Genomic DNA, 22027 nt, shown 5'->3' on the forward strand with positions numbered 1-22027 from the left:
TTATTTATTGTAATGCCTGCACTGTTTTTGTGCACTTTATGCAGTCCTGTAGTCTAGTGTAGCTTTCTCTGTGTTTTTTTTAAATTATGTAGTTCAGTCTAGTTTTCGTACTGTGTCATGTGAACCATGGTCCTGAAAAACATTGTCCCATTTTTACTATGTACTGTACCAGCAGTTATGGTCGAAATAACACTAAAAGTGACTTGACTTGATTTTAAAGTAACACTCTAACTTATTTATTATTTTGTTTGCTTTTGTTTCGTGCTTTTGTTGTCTTTTTGCACATTGTCTTGTGTGCATTTTTTCGTAGATTCTGCTGTGTATCTTCATATTTACTATGATTACCAACAAGAAATGAATATTAGGGTTGTATATAATGATATATATGTACCTTGATAATAAATTTACTTTGCACTCAACTAAAAGTGTTGGTGAGCTTCCAGTCGTTAGGAGTTTGCTGTGGTTGAAGGTCGGGTGGAAACTGACAGGCTTCTGCAAGTAGCTTGAAAAGTCATACTATCAAAATCTATTTTGGAATAAAATCAATTTAATTCCAGTTTTCACTAATATGCACACCTCCAGAATTCCTGGGAGCTCTGCAATGGAGGCCAGATTCTGTAACAAAAGGTCTAGGAAATCCGTCCATGAGTTTTACAAAATACTGAAATACTGTAATGTTCCCATGATCTGCTGGTATCTGGAGCTGTTCACTTCTACCTGTGCATGTATTCAGATTCAGCTGACTGACAAAGTTCCCCCCTACTTTTTTTCTCTTTCTCTCTGCCCATCACTCTACCTGTTGTCCATCTCCCTCTGGTGCTCCCTTCCCCCTTTCTTTCTCCCTAGGCCTCCCGTCCCATGATCCTTTCCCTTCTCCAGCTCTGTATCCCTTTTGCCAATCAGCTCTCAGCTTCACCCCACCCCTCCGGTCTTCTTCTATCATTTCGCATTTTTCCTTCTCCTCCTACTTTCAAATCTCTTACTATCTTTCCTTTCAATTAGTCCTGACGAAGGGTCTCGGCCCGAAACGTCGACAGTGCTTCTTCCTATGGATGTTGCGTTCCCTGCTGCGTTCCCCCAGCATTTTGTGTGTATTGCTTGGATTTCCAGCATCTGCAGATTTCCTCGTGTTTGCTTTTTAAACATTTTGTTTTGTCCACCTGATTACTTCCATTAGGGTCCTCTTGACCTTTAACTGAATCTGTAAAGTCCCTTTTCCTTAGATTAGTGGCATGACAGTAGGGGCATGCAGCGCTGTGATGTAACAGTGGAACGTGTGGAGTTCCACCTCCAGTTGCTTGCAGGGTCTGAATAAATTGACACGTTAGCCAAAAGCCAGGCTGCTGATTGAAAATCAGACGCAGCCTTCCACAAGTCCACCTCAGGATCTGGATGGTGAGGTGATGACTCCACAGGATCATGGCGGTTCTTTATCAGCACTGTTGCCTTCTGCCAAGCTGGAACGTTGCATGTTTATGCAACACGCAGTGGCACGGAGGGGAAGCTTGGCAGTTAAAATAATAAAGTACACATATAGGATTGAAGCTGTCAGAAAAATTACGACGGCAGTGAAGATAGATACACACACACACACACACACACACACACACACACACACACACACACACACACACACACACACACACACACACACACACACACACACACACACACACACACACACACACACACATATATTGTTCCTGGCAACATTCGTAATTAACTTTGATGAGGTGAAATTTGTGGTGATTGTGTAAATTAATTCACACAGAGAGCGATCTGAGCTACTGGCTTATTTATGATGGGCAGAGAGCTGTAGACAGGACTGCTCACGTAGCTGTCAAAGCTGTTAGTCAACAGAATTCTCCCTGATCAGGTTGCCATTAATGGCACAGCAGCTGCCAGCAGATTGACAAACTGCTTCCTCACTCTGCTCTCAGTTATTGGCGGGGGAAATGGCATCGCCGTGCCAAGCAGGACCAATTTTGCTAGGGCCATTTGGTTCCCAGAGCTCATTATAATCCCGCTTCAAACAGAGATCAAGAGCTCAATTCTAGACAGAAATGGGAAATAGTTTTCTTTTGACCTCAAGGCAGCATTTGAATGATTGTACTATCAAAAGGAACCAGTGAAATTGAAGATGGTGGATATCAATGGAAAATATGCAGCTGAATATCAATGTAAATTTATTATCGAAGTACATATATGTTGCCATATACAACAATGAGATTAATTTTCTTGCAGACATTCACAGTAACGCAATGTAATCAGTGGAAAACTGCACAAAATGAGATGGTCCACAATGTTGTGCTGATTTTGATGCCAATTAATACTAAATGTCCTATGTATCATCCATATCGCGCCCCATTCCCTTCATAGTCATGTGTCTGTCTAAATCTTTTCCAGATAACTATCACTTTTTGTTTAAAAAAATGCAAACTTCCTTCCTCTAACCTCTTAATTATGTTGTTTGGTATTTGGCATTTCTCCTCTGGGGAAAGGATTCTGACTCTACCCTAACTATACATCTCATAGTTTTAAAATCCTCCGTCAGACCTCCCCTTAGCTTCCATTGCTCTTGGAAGAACAACCCAACACTGTGCAACCTTTTCTTATGTCTTATCCTTTCTAATCCAGGTAGCACACTGGCAAACCTCATCCATACCCGATCTGCATCCTTCCGATAATGAACTGCAAGGAATACTGTGGGTGTGGTCTGACAGCTTCTACACCATGTCTTTGGTATTCTTATGCTCAACACCCCTACTAATGCAATACCCCAATTCCCTCCTTTATCTTTGAGTGAACCTGCCCTCTCCTTCATCATCTTCTTAATACAAGTATAAATGTCTTGGGAATATCCTTGAGCCTGCTCATCAAGGACAATTTAATGGCCTCTTTTGGCCATCCTAATCATCTACTTGAGCACTTTCCTGCTATCTTTATATCTCACAAGCCTTGCATATGCTGCCTTCATTTTCTTCCAGACTAAATTTAGAACCTTTTGGGTCATCCAAGGTTCCCCTACCTTACCACCCCACGTGTCCGATGTGGACTTGTGCAACAGCAGTTGCTTCCATTCATTGCCCTGTGGATCCTGTTGTAATTTGCCCTCCCCTGCAAGATCCAGTTTTATCCTTACTCAGAACTGTCTTTAAACGTAATCAGTTGTGGATGCTATTCCCAAAATACTCACCCACTATCATGCCTATCACCTGGCTTGGCTCATTTCCCAAAACCAGTTATGTTTTCTCCTCTAGCTGGACTCTCCACATGCTGTTTTAAAAAAAAAATCCCACTTAGACGCACTGAAGAAATTCCACCCTATCTGATCCTCTTGTATTGAGGAAGCTCCAGTCAGTACCGGGGAAATTAAAGTTTGTCACTATGATAACTCCACTGTTCCTGCATCTTTCCATAATCTGTCCACGTAACTGCTCTTCGGCCTCTCAATAGCTACTGGGGGCCTATATTATCGCACCTTTCTTACTTCAGAGCTGCAGATACATCACTTGCGAGGGTGAGCCCTCCAGCGTGCTTTCTCTGAATACAGCTCTGACTTTCTCCTTTATTAGTAATGCCACCCCTCCACCTCCTTGACCTCCCTCGCTATCCCATCTAAATGAAACCTAGAAACGTGGAGCTTCCGGTCCTGTCCCTCATGCAACCAGGTCTCTAATGCAGAAGGATTTCCTCACGCGACTGATGTGACTGTGTGCATGCTTCTGCTTTTAGACCACCACAGCAGAAGTCTTGGAGAGGTGAAAATAAAAGGAGATGTCCACTGTCTAGCTGGAGTGTATTAGTGGCCTTCCATAGAAAGCAGGGAATGGTTGATGCAGTTGTGTCCAGTTCCAGCATTGAAGTTCAGGATGCATTTCCAAGGTCACTTTGAGAGCCACCTGCAGTGCATGTCCTGCCCTGCTCCGGAGCTGCATCTGTGGCTACAGCAGGTGGCATAGTTCTGTGAAGGTTTCATCTGGGAACACGGACAGCTCACATATTGTTCATTGCTGGTGTTCGAAGGAGAATTACTTCCTGAACAAGCAAGGCAAACATTGCCTCCAGCTAGTAACTCATTTACTCTTTCTCCTCCTCTGTCCTGCTGTGTTATATCCACTGCTGATCCTCCTGCTATTGCTGGTTTGTGAAATGAACTGCTGATAATGCAACTGTGCCTGGGGGCAGCTAATTGTACAGCATTGAAATCAGCAGAGGTGATTCAGCGACAGTCAATCCACTATGAGATTTCTGCTATTCAGCTGTAGAAAGTTTTGAAAACTTGCTGAATTTTAGCAATGTCCATAAATTTTCATTAAGCAACTAAAATAAAGTTGAATTTGAATAGCAGTGACAAGGATTGGATAACCTTCATGCTGAGGAATGTGCATTCATAGAACATAGAAGAGTACAGGAGCAGCTCTTTTGGCCCACGATATCTGTGCTGAGCAGGATGCCAAATTAAACTAATCCTTTTTTATCTGCACGTGATCCATGTCCCCCCATACCTGCATATTCATGAGCCTGCCTAAAAATCTCTTGAATGCCACAGTCATACCTGCTTCTTCAGCTATACCTGGGAGCAGATTCCTGGCAATGCTTCAGCTCTGGGAGTTTACAGAAATGTTGGTTTAGGAAAAGGGTATTAGCATTAAATCCCCATAGCATGGTCATATCATGATCTGTCTTCTCTGCATGTTTCCGGATCTTGTTGGCAAAATGATATCTGTGGCATGCATCAGGATCCTTTTTAAACCGATTCAATCGATCGGTGCTGGATTTCTTGGCCAGTGAATTGGAACAGGGTACAGCACAGGAGAAGGCCCTTTGGCCCACAGTGTTGTGCCCAACTAAATAAATTGTGGTTTGTCCTTCAGTGGAAGATCGTACAAGTAGTAGTGGATAGGGCCCAGTCCATCACGGAAAAGCCCACCCCACCGTGAAGTGCTGTCGCAGGAAAGCGGCAGCCATCATCAGTGACTCCCAGCACCCGGCTCATGCCTTCTTGCTGCTGCCGTCAGGAGGAAGGTACAGGAACCTCGAGACTCACACCACCGTTCTTTATAATCCTCAAGGGCTCTGTCTGATTCTAGCTCCCTAAGCTTTGCATACTTTCTCTTCTTGTCTAAATTCACCACCACTCTCAACATCCGAGGATTTCTTACCTCGTCCTTTCTTCTGTCCAGAACATGCCTGTCCTGTACTCTTGTGTACAGTGGGTCTTTTAACACTCTCTACATGCACTTCCCCCAAAACAGCTGTTCCCTATGAACTCTTCCCTAGTTCCTCCCTAATGCTCTCATAATTTGTCCTGCTCCAGTTTAATACTCTCACGAGGTCAATACTTACCCTTGTCTATCTTAAAAGTCAGCGAGGCATAGTCACCGTTCTACACAGTGAAAGGTCAGTTACCTTGCCTGGTTCATTACCCAATACCAGCTCCAGCATAGACCCTCCTCTTGTTGGACTATCTACATATTGCTTTAAGATGCTTTCCTGGATGCACCTTACAAATTCTGCCCCATCTAACCTTCTGGCACTAAGAAGGTCCATGTTTATATTTGGGAAGTTGAAGTCCCCAATGCCAACAACCCTATTGTTTTTACACCTTTCCTTAATCTGCCTGCCTATCTGTTCCTCAATGTCCTGGCAGCTATGGGGGGGGGGGGGGGGGGGGGGAGGGAGGGTCTGTCACTCTTCCTATTTTTGAGGGTTTTTTCCTTTTTCTATTTTTTCAATTTGTTGTCTTTTGCGCACTGGTTGTTTGTCTTTCTTTGTGTGCAGTTTTTCATTGATTCTGTTGTGTTTCTTTGTATTTACTGTGAACGCCCACAAGAAAATGAATCTCAGAGTAGTATAGGGTCACATATATGTACCTTGATAATGAATTTTATTTTGAACTTTGAGGAGGGTTCACAATATTTATGGAGAAGCCTCACCAAATGTCTCTCCTGCTCCTCCTAAACAAAACTTGTCACTGTGTCTTTCTACTTTAAATGGATGATACAAACTGATGCCCCAAAAGGCTGATAACATGCAGAATTCCTTCAGTGAGTTGCTATCAGCATACAATTACTATCTTGTTATCCTAGAATGAAATAAGGTGGTAACAGAAAATGAGTTGTCTGGTGTTTCCGATCAAAGCTGGCTCTATGAATTGTGGCTAGAATAATACTGAACAGAATATTTGGAAATCTTGACGGTTCGGCATTTTTCTCATTACTAGATAGTTTTTGTGCTCCCATTCTGCACTCCTTTGAAGTTGCTAAGTTCATTAGAATTTTTTTTTAATAATCCTGTGTCATATCTTTAAAAAATGAATTAAAAGGATGTTGAGATGCATCCAGAAAGTCTGCCAGTCTTGTACCACCAAAGTCTTAATTATCGGGCTTAACTGTCTTTCACCACCTGCAGCAAATGTCACAATGTCAGGAGAAGAAAACCCTGAATATTTCCTGTCCTGACTACCCCATTGGATAGACTGTTGGGTGACATTTAGTCTTCAATCTATCCCTTGTTAAGTGAGGTTGAAATACTCAGATTCTGCACCCTTCCATGCAGTTCAGTCTCACTTACGACAATTTGTCAACAAAAAAAAGTTAATTTGCAGTAATGTTGCAAATAAAATGTTCTTCAGTAATTAAAGTCTGTTCCGTGCCTTATAGGCTCATCAGGCCGGTGCTTATTCCGTTTTTCATGGTGTGAAGCGACTGAGAGCACAAGACCCCCCCCCCCCCGCCGGATAGGATGCCAGTCTATCATGGGGTTAACCCCCAGCATTTTGCCAGTACCCATTTTCAGCTGGGTGGGCTGGAGCAAAGTGTGGTTAAGTGCTTTGCTCAAGGACACAATGCACTGCCTTGGCTGGAGCTCGAACTCACAACCTTCAGATCGCTAGTCCAACTCCTTAACCACTTGGCCACGCACCACACTTCTTCAGTAATTAAGTTGTGATAATATTGGGTTGAAACCCTTGGCGTGGTATTATATTTAATAATTGAAAATAAATTATCTTTTTAAAGTCTTCAATGCTGAAGTTCTGGCACATATGTATCATTTGCAGGAGTATGATGCAACCATTGCTGTTTAGGCAGGAATAAGATGTCTGTTTTACTCACAATAAATAAAGGGAGCTGTGGAAATGGTGTCCCAACATATTCAATCCTTTTTGACAAGGTGACCTGCATTTCCCTATGACATGTGTTAAGTGGTTCCAGGTGCACAAATAACTCCCGGTGGGGCCACTGTACATCAGGAACGTGATTAGACCCAGTGGACGAAGAGCAAGTCAAGGATGCAGCGTGTGGGTGGCATCTCCCTGCATGGTTCTTGGGGTGCTCTCAAACTCCCCCCTCCAGCTCCTAGAATATTGACCTGTGTTTGCCTGCAATACATTGTGAGATGGAGAGTTGACATATACGGGCTCGCTGTGAGATCAGGAGCTATCTAGTGTAGAGCGGCCCGCCTCCCTTCTCTCCTTGCCCTTGATGGAAGGGAAAGAAAACACTTCCTCAATCTCAGAATGTGGGGATCCCCAGGTAAGGCAGCAGATTATGATGCTTTATCTTTTTAAGTGAACTATTATGAGAATATTTGGAACCTGCCCAGACCCTTAACCCTGTTCTATCTAATCTGTAATTCATTGACCAATATTGGCTCCTTATTCCCCATAGCTCTAGACCAAAAGAAAATTGGTCTTAGATTTATTAATTGAACTGCTGCTTTCTGGGGGAGAGAGTTCCTGAATGATCCACTCCAGCTGCTTTCAGTAGTACTCAATGCACTGCCACTGCTTGAGAGAGCATTGAGCCACTGACCAGTGATGAGTTTCAGGGTCGCGAACCTTTGTGCATGTTCGCTTAGAAGGATAACTCCACTTTATAAATTTCTCTCAAAAGCACTAAAAATCTCATTCACTAATACTCTATATCCCAGAGAAAACCAGCACTGTTACACTGACTCTTTCCAAGGCCAGTATGATCATTTGAAGAAGCGATGTCAGAAATGTTTACATCAGCCAAGGAGAAGTCTAACGAGTAAATGTTTTATTCGGATAAGCTTATTCTCATCTACACCCTGGCACAATGAAATACCCTGCTCACGCAAAGCTCACAGAAAAAAACAGTACGCATAATGAATGCAACAATGAATGGAGTGATGAGCGCAGACACAGTGGAAGTAAAGTGGGTCAAACCGAGCAGTATTGCCGAAGTGGCAGTAATGGAAGAAGGAGAATGTGGCAGTGCCACAGAGAAAGGAATGTGAAAGAGGTAATTGGCTCAGAAGTTTGCTAGCAGTGTGGAAGAAGCTGTTTTGAGTCTGGCCGTCCAAGATTTTAAGCTCTTGTTCCTTCTAGAAGGTGGAGCAGCGTAAAGGTACTGTCATGGATGGCAGGCACCCCGATGATACTGTTATCCTTCGTGAAGGATCTGATGTGCCTACAATGGGCTGCACTGCATTCACCTCTCTCTTTTGCTTCTGAGAGATTTTCTGTCCTTTTTCTGCTGTATACTCTGTGAACCTGTCCAAAACATTTTAGTCATCTGTGAACTTGTGAATCTCTTTGGACCTCCATATCTCTCTTGTGTTCAGTCACTCTGTGCTTAATTAAAGGACAGCAGATGTTCCCCACAGCAGATGTTAAAGTAAATCTATAGTTTCCTTTTCACTTGTTTGAATAATGGAGTCATATTTGCAGTTTCCTCAGTTTAAAGGATGATTCATGAACTGAGAGAGTTTTGATGCATTACAACAAAAGCATCCGAGTCTCGAATTTAATCAGCTTCTACTTAAGTGTATTAAACACCCACAGGGTTTTTGTTCATGGACCCTCTGCTTGGAAATTCATTGCTGCGCTTGGCCTAAGGCACAATGTATTGCTGCTCAATCTCATTTGGGAGTTAAGGCCTTGCCTTTGAGTCCCCCACTAGCACAGAAAACACAAATTAAATCATAAATGTGTGACAGTGACAAATACAAATCCAGAGAGTCACAGAGGAAAGAAAGGGGGGTAGAGTTGAGAGCAACTTAGATTGGGGCAAGGCTCAGCTGCTAGGGAACAGGTGGGCAGGTTGCGTGAGTAGGGGAAAGGCCATGGGGTTTGAAACATCTGTAACAGGGGTGACGGGGCTGATAGTTAATTGTCAAGAGAGAATTTGTCAGTGGGCATTATGATTTCTGAGTGCAGGTTATTAACATTAGGGTCGGGTGTTGGGTGTCAACTCAGATGCTCTGATGGGGTAAGTCAAGTTTGTGAGACAGGAATTCACTACCGTGTGGGATAGGTTGGAGATACGATGTCCAAGAGAGAGCCAATAAATACACTTAAGTTGATTTAGGTGCTCTTAAATCAAAAAGGGATTCTACTTGGTTTAGCTTCAACTATGACCTACTTAGAAAGGACACATTGAGTTGCATTTCAGGAGGCTTTGTGAAAGTCATGTATATGAAGCTGAAAAGGATGGAGTTAACATCCAGTCGTGTCACATCAGAATGGCTACACTCTACGTGACAGGAATCCTTCCATGCATGAGTGTGTGAGCTGTTCCGAACAACTCGAATAAAGATCATGGTCTTCGTTACTCTTGACTTTCAATAACAATCTTGCTCATAGCAATTGTGTGGTGAACTACATATACCTGTCTGGACACGCCCCCTGCTGACTGCTCCTGTGGCTCCTCCCACAGACCCCTGTATAAAGGCGATCAAGGCCTGAGCTTGGCCTCTCAGTCTCCAGGATGTAGTATGGTGGTCACTCACTGCTTGTTCCTTCTTCCAGTCAATAAAAGCCGATATCTCGCCTTTACATCTCAGAGTGAGTTATTGATGGTGCATCAAATTGATTGGTGAAACGTGCAATTTTGAGAAGCTGTGGCATAGATTTTATAGATGCTGCAATTTCTTTCCAAAACCCTGAAGTGGAAACCTGAACATTTCTAGATTTTTAAGTTTTCATTTCAGCGATATTACTTTTCCTAATCTAGTATTTCTGCTTAAGTAATCAGTTATGAGTACCAGTCTTTGATTTGTTAATTTCTCTGGAAAGCCTCGGGGCTGATGACTGTATAACATGATTATCTAGTATCAGAATCAGGTTTAATATCACCTGCATATGTCATGAAATGTGTTGTTTTGCTGCAGCAGTACATTGTAATGTGTAATAATAACTACAAATTACGGTAAGAAGTATATATGAAAAAGAAAGTTAAATTAAATAAGTAGTGCTAAAAATATTGATGAATTGTTCATGGGTTCAGTGTCCATTCAGAAATCTGCAGGCAGAGGGGAAGAAGCTGTTCTTGAAACATTGAGTTTGTGTCTTCAGGCCCTTTCACGTCCTGAATTTCATTTGCAATGCTACCTATTCATATATTTTGAAAAGACACAACTTCTGATTATAATGTTTTGTAGTTTGTTATTAACCTTAATGAAGGTTTGAAGAGGTTGTCAGATGAACAATAAAAAAACAATGGTTTCTCTTTTACTTATTTTCAAAAGGTCTTTCGAACAGATCTGATCACTGCCATGAAGCTGCCTGAATCCTACCAGCTTAATGCTGATGAGTACTATGTGCTGGCGGACCCATGGCGACAGGAATGGGAGAAGGGTGTTCAAGTTCCAGCAAATACTGAGTCGATCCCTGAACCAGTAGTGAGGTAGGTCACAGCATACCCTGTTTGGAGTACAGAATTCATGCCTGACCAACACCACTGGAATTTGTCAGGTATGCGGTTTATTAGGCAATCTGATTGTGAAATGTGCTCTGAAGTTACAATATGCTGAACAGCAGAAGCATATATCGATAGTGTGCAGGGAAACCATGACTCGACGTGTTCTGCTGCTGGTTGAGTGAGTAAATGTGACATTTAAGCGTGATCTTTGGAGGAGAGCCAGTGTTAAGGGATGGAACTGTTGATGATGTCAGAAGCTATATTAACTATGCCCATTGCCATAGAGGTTGGCCATTATTGATTTCTATCATCTTTAGCTACTTCATTGCTGTGGTAGGGTTGGAAATTTGACATGAACAAGTTCCAGAGGTGGAGGATAAATCAAGTGGAAGCCGTGATATGAGGGAGTGTAGACACGAGAGAGACTGCAGATCCAGGAAGTGTGGGTCAACACACACACACAGTGCTGTAGAAACTCAGCAGGTCAGACAGCATCTGTGGAGGAAAATGAACAGTTCATGTTTCAGGTTGAGACACTTCAGCAGGACTAGAAAAGTCAAGTGTATTGCCATTTAACTATATACATGCGGACCATCAAATGAGAAAACGTTTCTCCGGACCAGGTGTAAAGCACAGTAGTGCACATAACACACAATATCTTAGGAAAGTAAGGATAAAATCTACAATTGAATTAAACAAAGTAAAATGCATAAATTAAATATTGTAAAGTACAGAACAGATTAATCATTTACACTTCGAACATGATGCGGCAGCAAACTCAGAAGCCTAATAGCTGGAGGGAAGAAGCTATTTCCCATCCTGACTGTCTTTGTGTTTGTGCGTCGGAGTCTCCTGCCTGATGATGGTAGAAAGTCAGAGGATGCTGGATGGATGGGTGGGTGAGATCCTTAAGGGTCCTGTGTATGCAGCGCTCCTGATAAATGTCCGTGATGGATGGTAGGGAGACACCTATGATCCTCTCAGTCATTCTCACAGTTCTTTGTTGGGCCTTCTGGTCCGAGGCTCTGCTGGTCCTCTTTCAGATGGAGATGCAGCTTGTCAGTCCACTCTCAATGGTGCTCCTGTAAAATGGGTGGGGTTGGAGGAGCCTGGCCTGCCTCAGTCTCCTTGGGAAGTGGAGGTGCTGCTGTGCCTTCTTGTTCAGGGAGGTGATATTGAGGGACCAGCTGAGCTCATCTGTGATGTGAACTCGGTGCACCTAACTCTCTCAACGGAGGTGCGTTGCCCCTTTTCTTTCCAGTCCTAACCTGAAACATTGGATTCAATGGGAGATGCCAGAGAGTAGTGGTGGATAACTGTTTATTGGGATGGAGGCCGGTGACTAGCCTGAGGGATCTGTTTTGGGCCCAATGTTGTTTGTAATATACATAAATGATCTGGATGATGGGGTGGTAACTTGGATTAGTAAGTTTGCCGATGATACTAAGGTAGGAGGTGTTGTGGATAATGAGGTGGGTTTTCAAAGCTTGCAGGGAGATTTATGCCGGTTAGAAGAATGGGCTGAATGTTGGCAGATGGAGTTTAATGCTGAGAAGTGTGAGGTTCTACATTTTGGCAGGAATAATCCAAATAGAACATACAGGGTAAATGGTAGGGCATTGAGGAATGCAGAGGAACAGAGAGATCTAGGAATAACAGTGCATAGTTTCCTGAAGGTGGAGTCTCATGTAGATAGGGTGGTGAAGAAGGCTTTTGGAACGCTGGCCTTTATAAATCAGAGCATTGAGTACAGAAGTTGGGATGTAATGTTGAAATTGTACAAGGCATTGGTAAGGCCAAATTTAGAATATTGTGTACAGTTCTGGTCACCGAATTATAGGAAAGATATCAATAAATTAGAGAGAGTGCAGAGATGATTTACTAAGATGTTACCTGGGTTTCAGCACTTAAGTTACAGAGAAAGGTTGAACAAGTTAGGTCTCTATTCATTGGAACGTAGAAGGTTGAGGGGGGATTTGATCGAGGTATTTAAAATTTTGAGAGGGATAGATAGAGTTGACGTGAATAGGCTGTTTCCATTGAGAGTAGGGGAGATTCAAACGAGAGGACATGATTTGAGAGTTAGGGGGCAAAAGTTTAAGGGAAACACGAGGGGGTATTTCTTTACTCAGAGAGTGATAGCTGTGTGGAATGAGCTTCCTGTAGAAGTAGTAGAAGCCAGTTCAGTTGTGTCATTTAAGGTAAAATTGGATAGGTATATGGACAGGAAAGGAGTGGAGGGTTATGGGCGGAGTGCGGTTAGGTGGAACTAGGTGAGATTCAGAGTTCGGCACGGACTAGGAGGGCCGAGATGGCCTGTTTCCGTGCTGTGATTGTTATATGGTTATATGGTTCATTTTCCTCCATAAGGCGCTGCCTGACCTGCTGAGTTCTTTCAGTATTTTGTGAGTGACAAGGGAGTAAAGGTTACATTGTAAAGCGTGGTGTCACAAGGTGCAACGGGAGTGGTTGAGGAAGTAAGTAGGTAGAGAAATACAGTGAATGCAAGACGATACGTTAGGAAATTAACAGGTTGAAATTTTGTTTGTTTAATGACCTTAGGCTGAGGTAGTTCCGGGATTAAATGCAGAGGGGTTGATAGTGTACAGAAGGTGGTGTTATGTGTGGTACAACGGAGTGATCAAAACGGCTTTTGGCAGAGTTGAAAATCAAGAGTAGAGCAACAGTGTGATATAGGAACTGGACACGAGAAAAAGAACATTCTGCCTGTGAAATCAATGGAAGGAGAATAATGGCAGCAGGGATGAATATTGAAGCAGTTAGAATGAGTTAGAATCCAGTTAGAAGGCTGCTTCCTTCTACTACAGAGTGCTTTCCCCTTACATTCCTTCTTCACCTCTCCTGCCTATCCCCTCGCCCACCCCTTGATCTTTCCCCTTACTGGTTTTTCACCTGGCACCTACCAGCCTTCTCCTTCCCACCCTCCCCCCATCTTCTTTACAGGGCCCCTGCCCCCCTCCCTCTTCAGTCCTGATGAAGGGTGTCGGCCCGAAACGTTGACTGTTCTTTTCCATGGATGCTGCCTGACCTGCTGAGTTCCTCCAGCGTGTTGTGCGTGGTAGAATGAGATGTTGGTCCAGAATCCAAATGGATGAGAAGGAATATGCTAAAGGAATGCCAAATAGTGAAAGGAAGCAGTGAAAGTAATTGTAAAGGTGTCACAGCAGTTAGTGCTGCTGCCCCACGGCTCCTGGGGCTTGTGCCTGACACTGAACTGGGATGCTGTCTGTGTGGAGTTTGCATGTTCTCTTTGTGTGTGTTTCTTCCAGGGTGTTCCAAATTTTCTCGTGTTCCAAAGATGTGCATGACTTTGTAAATTGCCTCTTAGTGCAAGGAAGTTGTTCAGAACTAAAGGGAATTAATAGGCTTGTGACAAAGTAAGCTGCAGAGCCACGGTGGATAGAATGGAATTGTTTTGGTTGCTCTGCTGACATGGTTATATTAGGTGAGGTCTCATTCTTCTGTAACTAGGTAACAGGACGGACAGCAGCCAAATAATTACTGAGAATATCAATTACCAGAAATATAGCGTAAGAGATTAGTAAGAAAAGAAGGAAAAGGGATTGCATTTTTGTCATGTAACCAAGCCTCCATCTTTAGTCAGAATACCAGAAAGAAAATCACCCACCTTATTTATGAAGGAAGATTGAATAAATTAGAGAGGCATCTCAGTAATGGAAGCAGGGAAAGAAATGATAAAGCGGCCCAGCAGTTGTTGCTGCAGCCTCACGGGTCCAGGGGCCTGGGTTTGAATCTTACCCTGGCTGTTGTCTCTGGAGTTTGCACATTCTCCCTTAGACGAATTGGGTCCCTTCATAGGAGTTCCAGTTCACTCTTGACTCCTAAAGTCGTTAGGTTAATCAGCTCTGTAAATTATCCTTTCTTGCAGCTAAGTAGTGAAGAGGTAAAAGGGGACTGATAGGCAGCTGATCAAGTTCAAGTTCAGTTTATTGTCATTCAACTGTACACAACAAAAAAGCAAAACAACGTACCTCCAGACCAAGGCACACAACGCAGTACGTATAACTCACACACGTACCACATAAAGTAATATACAGTAAAACGCTGTTATAATGCGATCGTTCAGGTCCATAAAATGTCATCGCAAAAAAAACGGTCGCGCTAAATCGGGGTTCAAGAAGATCAGCTTTCAAACTGACCCAGTGTTGACCTAACATCCTAAAATCCCCCCCCCCCCATTTGACCCGTTTTTTGCACGTTCACCTTCTGGCAAGTAAATTACCTTTGAATTAAAGAATTCCATGAATAAATCGTCGTCGTTACTGTAGAAATTAAAACACAAATTAATTTTTAGTAAAGCTTTTTAATACACAAAACAACAAATAAAAACATTAACTTACGTGTTCCAATCTTGTTTACACAAAACAACAACATCACGTGATCTTTGCGTAGTTTGACTCCCTCACGTCGGTGGGCATCATCTTTGCTAGCCAGTGTACAGTCTGGGATCATCTTGTAGCAGAGGCCTGTTTTGTCACAGTTGTACACTTGTTCTCCCACGTAGCCACCTTCTTCTAAGAGAGTTTTTAGTTCAGCCGGGTATTCGCTGGCGGCGGTACTGTCGGCTGAGCGAATTTCTCCTGACACTAACACTGAGAAATCCCATGACGGTGTTTAAACCGGTCTAGTCATCCATTGCTAGCTTTGGAACTGTGAGGTTTTTCCATTGATCTGCTTGTCAAACTTCTCAGCTTGAGCTTTGAGAATAGGACTGGAAATTGGAAGACCTTCTCAGCGAGCTTAAACGAACCACTTGTGCAGGGAGTCATCGCGGCTGACATCTTTGGCTGTCTTCAGGTGTTTGGCTTTTAGTCCTGCTTCTTCAACTTTGCAAAGCGACGTGCATAACTTTCCTTCATGAGACTTCCAGCCACGAAGTGTTGATTCCGGTATCCCGAGGTCTCGTGCAACTTGAGTTTGACTTTTAGTCTTGATCGCGTCAAGTGCATGAAGCTTATCTTTCATAGAAAAAGATTTTCTTTTTCTAGCACTTTGTTCTATTTTGAGCAAAAAAAAAAGTCCAGTGACTCTCACAAAGTGCTGGTGGAACGTAACAGGCCAGACAGCATCTGGCCGAGACTAACGGAAAGAAGAGATAATAAGAGATTTGAAAGTGCGAGCGGGAGGGGGAGACAGGAGGGGGAAGGATGAAGCCAAGAGCTGGGAATTTGTTTGGCAAAAGGGATACAAGGCTGGAGAAGGGGGAGTGTGGATGAACATGGAGTCCAATGACTCATCGTGTTATATCCGAATTCGCGTAAAATCGGGGTTTCCCTGTATTAACAAATAATAAGGTGCATATCCAATACAAATTAAAAAGTAAACAGTATCACACTGCTGATACTTCATATGTGATGAGACTGGGGTAGCAGCAGGGAGCTCAGTCGTCTAACAACCTGGGGGAAGAAGGTGCTTCCCATCTCCGAATGTTACGGTACCTCCTCCCTGATAGTTGAGGGTCAGAGAGATTGTTGGGTGGATGGGAGGGATCATTGACAAGAAGAGGAGATGCTGGGATATACTGAATGGATATCAGATTAAAGAAAAGATGGTCAATGAAGAAAGGTGAAGAAAAAGGCAAAGACAAATTAAATGATGAAAGAATATGAAAATAATAGTGTCTTCTGTAAACCAGAAAGAGTGAAAATCAATACAACAGTATGTTTACTGAAGGATGAATAAGCCAGCCAGGGAAATGGCACAAAAGTATTGAAAGTAGTTTACCTCAGTTTTCACTAACAAAGATATTAACTAGACTAAGGCACAGATTCAAAAGTATATGAGGTTAGTTGGGGAAAGGATGACAAACTAGGGAAATTAACAAAGTAGGAATCCAGGTCCAAATGGTGTTTATCTGCTGATACCTTAGAGAGGAGACAGAACTGAGATACCATTACAAAGATTCAGATGCTTCGGAGATGGTGCCAAAGATCTGTTCTTAATGTGTAAAATATTACTGTGTAAACTAAACCATAGAATTTATAGAGCAGTTAGGTTAATGTCAGTGTTAGGAAAGATTAAATCTACAGGAAATGAAGCAATATAAAGGCATCCACTCAAAATGTAATAACAAATAAATTATGAAATAATATATAAATAGATTATGAAAAGTTAAGTCGTGCTCAACAAAGCTGATAGAAGTGATAGAATGAGATGACGATGTAATAAGCAGTTTGTGCATTAATTTTCATAAATTGTCTATTAAGACTAAGTTCATGACAAAGATTAGGACATGAAGTATTGGCGAGCACATTTAGGAATAACACATTAGAGAGGAAGTTCGGAATAATGGTGTTGTACAACAAAAAGTGATCTTCAGTTTACCAGCATCTGTAGAACAAAGAGATAGTTGGTGTTTCAGGTGTTGATCCTGCATGGGGATTGAAGGTGCAGAGTGTCCATAACCAGTATAAGGAGGTGAAAGGGAGGGGTGACATAGAGGCTGGAAGGTGACTGATGGAGCTCGGTGGGGGAGGGTGGAATTTTGAGACGAAAGCTGGTGGGAAACAGACAAGGAAAGGTTTGGCAGGTCAAGCCTGATGGGGGAATGAGACGGGTGAACCCCATCACTGTTGCTGGATTAAGTTCCAGATTGTCATTTTTGTTGTGTTTATCTTTGTGGTTTTAGCTTTCTTCAGGCTTGCTTATATATTTGTATAACTACGTGTCTGTAAACGTTCACTATTTGTTTTAAGTTCAAAGAAATTTATTACCAGAATTCATAGACGTCACCGTATACAACCGGCATTTAATTTCCTGTTGACAATCACAGTAAATGCAAAGAAACACAATAGAATCAGTGAAAAACTGCACAAACCACCAGTGTGCAAAAGACAACAAACTGTGCAAATACAAAAAAAAACAAAATGATAATAAATAAACGCTAAATGTCGAGAACATGACATGTTCTTGAATGTGAGCCCATAGGTTGTGGGAGCAGGACAGTGTTAGGGTGAGTAATGTTATCCCCTCTGTTTCAAGAGCCTGATGGCTGAGGGGTCAGGCTGAACCTGGTGGTGTGGTCCTAAGGCACTTGTGCCTCCTTCCTGATGGCAGCAGTGAGGAGAGAGCATGGCCTGAATAGTAGGGGTCCATAATGATGGACGCAGCTTTCCTGTGACAGCACTCCTCTTAGGTGATCTGGGCTGTACCCATTACTTTTTGTAGGCTTTTCCATTCAAGGATGTTGGTGTTCCCACACCAGGCTGTGATGCAGAAGTCTGCTCTCCAATGCACATCTATAGAAATTTGTCAGAAGTTTTAGGTGACATGCCAAATCTTCGCAAACTTCCAAGAAAACAGAGTCGCTGCCGTACTTCCTTTATAACGGCACTTACATGCTGGACCCAGGACAGATCCTCTGAAATGATAATGCCGAGGAATTTAAAAGGGCTCACCCTCTCCAATTCTGATCCCCTGATGAGAAGGACGGGTAGTCAGTAATCATCCTTGTGTTCTTGGTTGACATTGATGGAGACACTGTTGTTGAGAAGCTACTCAGCCAGATTTTCATTCTCCCTCCTCTATGCTGGTTTGTCACCACTTCTGATTCAGCCAGTGACCGTGGTGTTGTTGGCAAAACTGAGTATCACGTTGGAGCTGTGCATAAGCATGAAGTGGATAGAGCAGGGGGCTAGGCACACGTTCTGTGCTGGTGGTGATTGTGGAAGAGATGTTGTTGCCAATCCAAACTGACTGGGTTCTGTAGTATATTGGGTTCTATACTTCTGTAGTCTCTTCAGTCTCTTCTTCTGCAAAGCTGAAGTGTGACTCAGTTAACAAATTTCTTAACTAAACCAGTTCAGACCAGTTTACGGTACAAAAGGGAAGCATTTGCTCAAGTTCCTTTGTTACTTCTTTACTTGCCTTGCTTGCTGGTACAGGGTGACGCAGCCTTACCTGTACCATGAAGACGGAAACTGTAAAATTTGTCCCTTTTTTTGACTCATGAAGATTCTTCATGAGAACATCCTCTCCAGATCTGGCATGGTTCAGAAATGGATTGATCTCAGCTAATACATCCATCCTCAGAAGCTGCTGGTGTAAACTGTCCTCGATGGGTCTCAGCACTTCCCTCTGTAACTGGATCTTGGACTTCTTGGCAGGTAGACCACAGTCAGTCTGCAGTCACGCTGAGCACCGGTGCAACAACCCCACCCCCCCACTGCCCTGGGGCTGCGTTCTCTCCCCCCCCCCACTGCCCGGGGCTGCGTTCTCTCCCCCCCCCCCCCACTGCCCCGGGGCTGCGTTCTCTCCCCCCCCCCACTGCCCCGGGGCTGCGTTCTGTCCCCACCCCCCACTGCCCCAGGGCTGCGTTCTCTCCCCACCCCTCCACTGCCCCGGGGCTGCGTTCTCTCCTCACCCCTCCACTGCCCCGGCCCTCCGCTGTTCACATTGCTGATATATTACTGTACTGCTAGATCCAGTTTAAACCAACTCATCAAATTTGCTGAGGACACAACCGTTGTTGGCCTCGTCAACAACCAGTTTTTACAGGAGCACCATCAATAGTGTTCTGACCATCTGGCATGGGATTGCAAGATATCCGACCCCAAATCCCAACAACAGATCGCCTGGACTGCTGAGAGGGTCAATGGGGTTGCTCTTCCACCCATCGGAGATATTTATCAGGAGCACTACGTGTGCGGGGCCCTTTGCATTGTCAGTGATCGCTCCCATTGGCTCAACGATCTCTTTGACCCTCCACCGTCAGGCAGGAGGCACTGTGGCATTAGATCAAGGACTGTTAGGCTGGGAACAGCTCGTTCCCCGGGGCCATGAACTACCGAACTCCCTGCCACCACCCGGCTCTCATCACATATGAAGCAGTGGAAGTGTTATACTGTTTTCTTTTTGACTTGTGCTGTAAATGCCCCTTAATATTTGTTAATTTATTTGTGGCGATGTTACCTTATATGTTGTGTGTAAGTTACACAGTGCCTTGAAAAAGTATTCAACCCTCACAACTATGCTCACATCTTACTGTCTCGTTTTCTACCTCGAAGCTCAAACCATCATGTAAAAGTGGAAAAAATATGAAACCGCAGCCACACTGCCTAGGCCAGGCTGTCCCTCTGAACTTAAGTCATCAGAGAAGAATGGCCCTTTAAGAGAGGCTACTGTGATTTTGCAGAAGTCAGTGGCTGCAACTGGAGATGAAGTTCTTGGCTCCATATTCTCTAAGGCATTGCACAAAAAGGATATTTATGGAAGTGTGGCAAGGAAGAAACCCTGGCTAAAAAATAAAGCATGTCCTTGTCTGCAGAGACTTTGCAAAGCATCACTTAGAAGATACTGTAAAGATGAGGGAAAAGGTCTCGTGTTTAGATGAAACTAAAGTGGACCTTTTTGACTTCAACTGTAAGCAGTACATGTGACATAAACTGATCACAGCGCATCAGCCAGGTAACACCATCACTACTGTAAGGTATGGTGGAGGAAGCACCATGCTATGGGGATGCTTTTCAGCAGCAAGGACTGGAAATCTGGTCAGAAATGCCGCCAAATACAGAGGGATGCTAGATAAAAACCTGTTAGCCTCTGCCAGAAAGCTTAAACTGGGTAAGAAATTTGTCTTTTAGCAGGATATTGACCCAAAGGACACTGCTAGAGCAACGATGGAGTGGCTTCAAATGAAGAAAATTGATGTCCTTGAGTGACCCAGTCAGAGTCTTGACCTTAACCCCATCGAACATCTCTGGCAAGACCTCAAGACTGCTGTCCACTGCTGCACGCCAACTAACCTGGCACAGCTTAAGCTATTCTGCAAGGAGGAATGGGCAAATCTTGCTCCATCCCGTTGTGCAAAGCTAATAGAGACTTATCCAAGAAGACTACTGGCTGTAGTAGCTGTGAGGATGAGTACTTTTGAACTGCTGACATTTCAGTTTTTAAATTTTTAGTCTTTTATGCTTTACAATTTTCCTTGCATGTGATTCGCAAATAAAAATTCTTAGTTGAGTTGCTAGAAATCCCTGGTTGTAATGTTCATTTATATGAACAAACAGCTGGGGCAGAATACTTTTACAAGGTACTGTGTATACTGTTTGTGCACCTTGGTCCGGAGGAATGTTGCTTTGTCTGGTGGTGTACATGGATATGGTTGAATGAGGATGTCGCTGAACTTGAATTTGATCAATGAGAATTGGTCAGCATCTGGGAGCATACAGCCCTCAGGTGTGGATAATTCCAAAAATTCTCAATGCCCTGAGTGAACTTCTCACCTGTGGACTAAATAACAGGTACTTATTCTGAGCTCTGCTTTCTATTTCTGTTGTCTTGCTGTCATAATAAGACAACTTTGCACCATCTATCCAGTCAAGCCTTGTTAAGATGTATGCTTCACTTGGATCATTTCTCATTCTTCCAAATTTTTGTATTGCTCTACAAAATATGTCTACTCTGCCTCTTCTCATAGAGCCAATCTCATCTGCCTCTTTGTTGTGCTAACATAAATATATCGTTCTTTAGGACCAGAGACCAAAACTATTTGTAGTATTCCATGTGTGATCTCACCAAACCATGTGTAATTGCAACAATGTTTTCTTAGTCTTGTGCTTCAGCTTGCTTTCAATAAAAGTAAGCATACTATTTGGTTTGTGTTAACAGCATATTAATTTACTGTATTTTGAATGAAAGTATATTTAAATCTCTCTGAGCACCATTACTATAAATTTCCTCACTTCCTTAGAAACATTCTGTTCTTCCTACCAAAGTAAATAACTTGACATTATAGATCAGGGGTTCCCAACCTGGGGCCCATGGACCCCTTACTGGTATTGGTCCCCGGCTTAAGAAAGGTTGGGAACAATGGGATGGTATAGATCTACCACCTGCCTTCTCCATACCTTTTGAAGATGTTTATATCCTAATGATAATTTAGTTCCATCCCCCACTTTCCCAGATTCGTGATTTTGGGGGTGACTAAATGGTCTAGAGATCTTTATTTTCTCTCTGAATTCTCTTTTGAATGTCGGTTTTACATTTTCTACCCACTGACCCATTGGAATTGTTCATGAAGCTAGGGAGGTTTGGAAAATCTCAACCAAAGTACTTTGTTTATCTTGTCAACCGTTTCTTCATTTCCCATTAGATTTCTTCCACCTGAGCCTTTAAATAAACTTGTACTTATTTCTGCTGTTACTAGTCTTTTTGTCCCTGCTTGCCCTCTTGTTCACCTCTGCTCCCAGTCTCAGTTCCATTCTATTTATCCTAGACGTACTTACATTGGAGGATCTTGGGCAACACTGTTCCCAAGTAATCAGCGTTGGTATTTGATTGCAAACAAATAACTGTCAAGGTATAATAGGCATTTT

General features: G+C 43.1%; 1 protein-coding gene across 6 annotated transcripts in view; it reads left to right on the top strand.

Annotated features, from left to right (window-relative positions):
* jade2 (jade family PHD finger 2) overlaps positions 1-22027 on the top strand; it is a 176115-nt gene that overhangs the window by 55638 nt on the left and 98450 nt on the right. For 5 of the 6 annotated variants that reach the window (XM_059990642.1, XM_059990643.1, XM_059990641.1 and 2 more), the window contains one exon: positions 10498-10655. In XM_059990642.1, the coding sequence (XP_059846625.1) occupies positions 10498-10655 (158 nt within the window). The remainder of the gene's footprint in view (positions 1-10497; positions 10656-22027) is intronic. The other variant, XM_059990645.1, reaches the window with a different exon arrangement.

Source organism: Hypanus sabinus, chromosome 15, assembly GCF_030144855.1.
Source record: "Hypanus sabinus isolate sHypSab1 chromosome 15, sHypSab1.hap1, whole genome shotgun sequence".
Lineage (NCBI taxonomy): Eukaryota > Metazoa > Chordata > Chondrichthyes > Myliobatiformes > Dasyatidae > Hypanus > Hypanus sabinus.